Raw genomic sequence first — 4,447 nt, 5'->3', positions numbered from 1 at the left:
ACGTGCTTGACATGGCTTACACGGCCCCTAAAAAGGGGGTATCGTACTCCATCATCTCAAATACCGCGACTAACTCGGCCTCCATTGTTAAGACTAATACAACCATGTTTTTGGGTCGCTAGCTCACGGGCATCCTGGTCAACAGCACTTCGACGCCAGTCAAAGACTTTCTGTCTCCCTTATCCGCAGCAAAGTCAGCATCACTCTATGGCTCGAAAGTTATCAGCACATCGAGATTTATGCTAGCGCGCATAATTAGCCTAATCGTATTCCTTTTTTAAGTTAACGTGCAATTCGCCTTGCCAGTTTTAGATCTTGTATGCATGGTGTTTGCAGCGGGGCTGCCGTAGCTTTGCGCTTGAGTAAGCGTAATTTAGATCACCGACCTTTCGGTTTTTACAAGAACCAATACGAGTGTAGCGGATCGCAATCCGCTACCTCCAAGAGTAGTTAGTACCTTAACTAAGGCTAATAGACTCTTCGGTTTATCTGCGGCAAAGCCGCCTAACTTTAAATGTTTAGATTTTCCTAAAAATATATATTAAAATCTAAACACATGCATAACTACTGGCTACACCGTATTCTTGTTTGGGTGCAGTCACACCATGCCCATCTCGTGTGACACACACTTCTGTTCCCAGGGTACGTGTAACCCCGTTATAGTGTTTGTGTCTGTCGCTTTGCTTTGTGGATAACAAATGCAATATTCCGACGCGTGTACCGTGCGATCCATAGCAGACTATGACTGAATCGGTTAGATAGCTGACGACCCGTGTCTAGCTTTTTCCTGCAGCAGTACACTGTCTGTTGTGAATTAGTCGTCGCAGTTGTCGCCGAAAGGGCGTGCTCGTGCAATAGCTCCGCTATACCGCTCTGATCAAGGGTACATGCGTGCGTGTCGAGTGTCATCACTCTTATATCGATATGCCCCGACAGTGGTCTGATATAAATTTAAATAGCGAAGCCATCAAAAAAAACTTCGTGCGGTTACCGCAGTAGAAACAATAAGACCATCGGTATGGACACCGACCAAGGTTATATCAGGTTCCCACGCTTGCATAATCGTCACGCGTTTCTCATAAAACCTGCGTCAATAACTTTTGCGTATCTAGGTTGTACATTATCTCGGGTGCGACATCAGTCCTATTGGCCGCACCAAGCATCTTGATTTTTTCATATTCGATCTTCATACAACTAAAGCATTCCTCTTTTTCTGCTTAGGTCCGTCCTTTGTGAACCAAAACCTGCGCATCATTGAAAGTCCTAGGATTACCTATTTTGGCGGCATGTACATGTCAGCATGGACGGTGAGCGCCGAATTTACGCCCAAAAACTGCTTGTTTCCGCACGCAAAACGCCGCGCCTTCAAGCGCTCCACCACGCTGTTCGTTGATGGTTTGGTCGTCCAGCCCATATGAATTTTTAAACGATTTGGCCCCAGGCGGATGCTAGATTGCTATCCGGCACCTTTATTAACAAACGTTCGATTTTTAGGCACAGCCTCGCGCCATCCTTTAGTCGATTGTGCCGTATATGGCTATGTGTTATTGTGTCGTATAAAAATCACGGACTGCAGAGTACTCCATCAGTTGACTTGTACCTTTTGCAGCGCGTTTGAATGTCTCGCATGTTGCCTGAGGAGCATGCACCCCCTTGTTTCACATTGACCTTGCTCTTTTCCTTGCAGAGAACAAGATTTTTTAAGGAATGTGCCCTCCTTTACACCATGCAGCCGCTCGCTCTTGTATCTTGATGTTGTTGAGATGCCAAGTCGCGATCAGAATTCCCTTCTTACCGTAAAATATATATGTCAATGCCTGGACTTATTGCTGTAAACTACCACCGTAGCAACTATCGCCCCATGCCCTAACAAAACTTTTTCGGAGCCCTAAATACGGTGCACGGTAAGCCAAAATTCACGACGACTCGGAGCTACGCGATCCTTGAGCTCGTAAATCGGCCCTCGATAGACTAATCGAACATTTCGACATTTTGATTTTCACTACCACCATATGTGTGAATCTCATAGTCAAAAGCTTATTAAAATACACCAAGTTTCTCACCGCTTGACCCTTGATGCGCGCAAAGAACGCGTGTCAGTGGACGCTCCTAAAAATTCGACAGATTCAACACGGGAACCCAATTTTCAAGGCGGTCTCCTGGGGGTGGATCGTATAAGGTGAAAGCCAATTACTACAAGCGGGAAACAAACGACATATTCTCGTATCCATCTTCAACTGCGCGTTCTTCGTTTTCGCGTATCCTGGGTGCGCGTGACACACACCATTTGCCTGTCTGCCTATGGGCTAAATGCCAGAGCCCGCTCGAACGCCTCCAATTTTTACTGTTCTCACGGTAGATGTTCAAATTCCGTTTCCTATTAACTCGAACTTCAAGAACGACATATAGTGCATGTTAGCATGGGTGAGAACTAGACGTTCGTTTGAAGAACGATGTCCGGGTTGCCATGCACTATCACTCGTAGCAGCAGGCTATCGAGTGTCGTCAGCAATAGCATCTCAACATCAGCGATCAAGTAACAGTTAGCATATTTGTGTAGCGCTGTGTTAGCGCTGTGTTGTTATCAAGACGCAGGCTTGATCCACTGTTGAAGATCTGTACAATTTTTTGAATGCTGCTATCGTACACACACAAGGTGCTATTCTTATCGTTCTTATCATCAAGGCAAGCGGCCAAAATGTGACCATCTTGGCCGCAGCCAACGCACTTGCGAGACTCGATGCGTGGTTCTCTCTTAATGATGTTTCCATAGACCCCTTTCCCAAATAATGACGAAACGTCGGTATCAACCTCGACAAACTGTGCTGGAACGAGGAAATCCAGACGGTTAGAATCGTACTTTGCAATGAGTCTTGAGCACAGCCCTTTTGATGCTTAGTAAACGATGATTTCGAGCACCTTCACGCACGTCGTTTACAACGATCAAATACAGGTAGTGATCGGGCGAGATCCTCATGGCGTCTTTCCTCGCCGTGAACAGTCTCAATGACTGAGACGCCAAATTTGTTGGAACGTTCAATCCCAGTCCATTAAGCCCTCAATATAGCCCGTCTTGGAAAATATAAGCATGCACTGATGCTCGTTCAGCTCAATTTGCTGCGGGTAATTTTGTGCCGCCGCGTACTGCGGTGTGCAAAACTGGGTCCGATCCGGACGCACAACTTGTCTCCCTATCCCATTCACATACTACTCGTATGCACGACCAAAACTGTCACCATGATATACAACCGCTGAGCTCAAAACTTATGGAGATGATTCTGAAATTGGATACGTAATTGACAACCATATTTTCTGTAAATTTGTGGATTTCAGCAATGTTGATAATGTGTGTCATGTTAATATGTTCGCGTGCACAAGTCTATCTGAGTATTCCGGCGAATCTGATGAGATATCAACGATTCCATCAGGATAATATTTGCAACCACATAAACGCACTTTGAGATGACTTGGAGTCTCATATTGTTTCCTAACCGAGCAATCTACTGCCTTGATATCATTTCCGTATTTCGTAAAGATACTTGAATATCAAGAGCGAGAAGAACATGTTGAACGCAAACTGTTTTACAGTATTCAGAATAAGAATTCTAGACGAAGTTTAGGTTTGGTAATTTCTTGTCTACAATACTTGAGCAATGTAACTTGAAGCAACAGCAATGCCAACTTTTCTGCCATGCGTGCATATGCACAACCACAATCATAGCATAAGGCGCCTGTTAAGCGATGACGAGCCAGCTTGCTGATTGCCCTTTAATATGATATCGGGATCTCTACGCATGCTATCGTATTACGATTTTTTAGAATCAAAATCAGAAAATACTTATAATACGAAGCTCGAAATTTGGCGCGTTAATTTTGAGCTCGGAAAGCGTCATAAACTGCTTACGTCTCCGAAGGCAAACATTGGTGCGCTAAGAATTCCGAGCCCAAATTCTCAATGAAAAAAATGCTTTGGCTTCAGCTGCGAGTATTCATCAATCGTAAGGCAATTGCGTCTGAAATCTAGTCGAGTTATGTTTCGATACACATAATCAATCGTAAGGCAATTGCGTTTGAAACCTTGTCGAGTTATGTTTCGATACACATAATTAAAGAAGCTACATCCAATTAGTTCTAAAGACTAAATAATTTAACAGTGGAGATAATGTACCACATGCTATGCATCTAGCTCAAATTCAGTTTCTCAAATGTTGATTTGTCCCTACAGAGCATGTAACGGGGTTACACGTACCCTGATATCAGGGGTGTGTGTCACACGTGATGGGCATGGTGTGACTGTACCCAAACAAGAATACGGTATGTGGCTAGGTTGCCAGTAGTTATGCATGTATTTAGATTTTACTATATATTTAGAAAAATCTTTCTATTTAAAATAAGGCAGCTTTGCCGCAGATTAAAATAAATAAAAATCAGTCTTAGATTTTAAACA

The 4,447-nt window shown here is 43.9% G+C and overlaps 1 protein-coding gene across 1 annotated transcript; it reads left to right on the top strand.

The window, feature by feature from the left end:
* Positions 1-1,763: 1,763 nt before the first annotated feature.
* Positions 1,764-2,183, top strand: PHALS_05678 (uncharacterized protein; the record flags this gene model as incomplete). Its single annotated transcript, XM_024719261.1, has 3 exons — positions 1,764-1,796; positions 1,849-1,904; positions 2,030-2,183. The coding sequence occupies 3 exons, from the start codon at positions 1,764-1,766 to the stop codon at positions 2,181-2,183; spliced, it is 243 nt and encodes an 80-aa protein (XP_024584577.1).
* Positions 2,184-4,447: the final 2,264 nt, after the last annotated feature.

The sequence above is a fragment of the Plasmopara halstedii genome, assembly GCF_900000015.1.
Source record: "Plasmopara halstedii genome assembly, contig: Scaffold_2904, whole genome shotgun sequence".
NCBI classification, from domain to species: Eukaryota; Oomycota; class Peronosporomycetes; order Peronosporales; family Peronosporaceae; genus Plasmopara; species Plasmopara halstedii.
The sequence above is the reverse complement of the archived record's forward strand: the minus strand, read 5'-3'. Positions and strand labels throughout refer to the sequence as shown.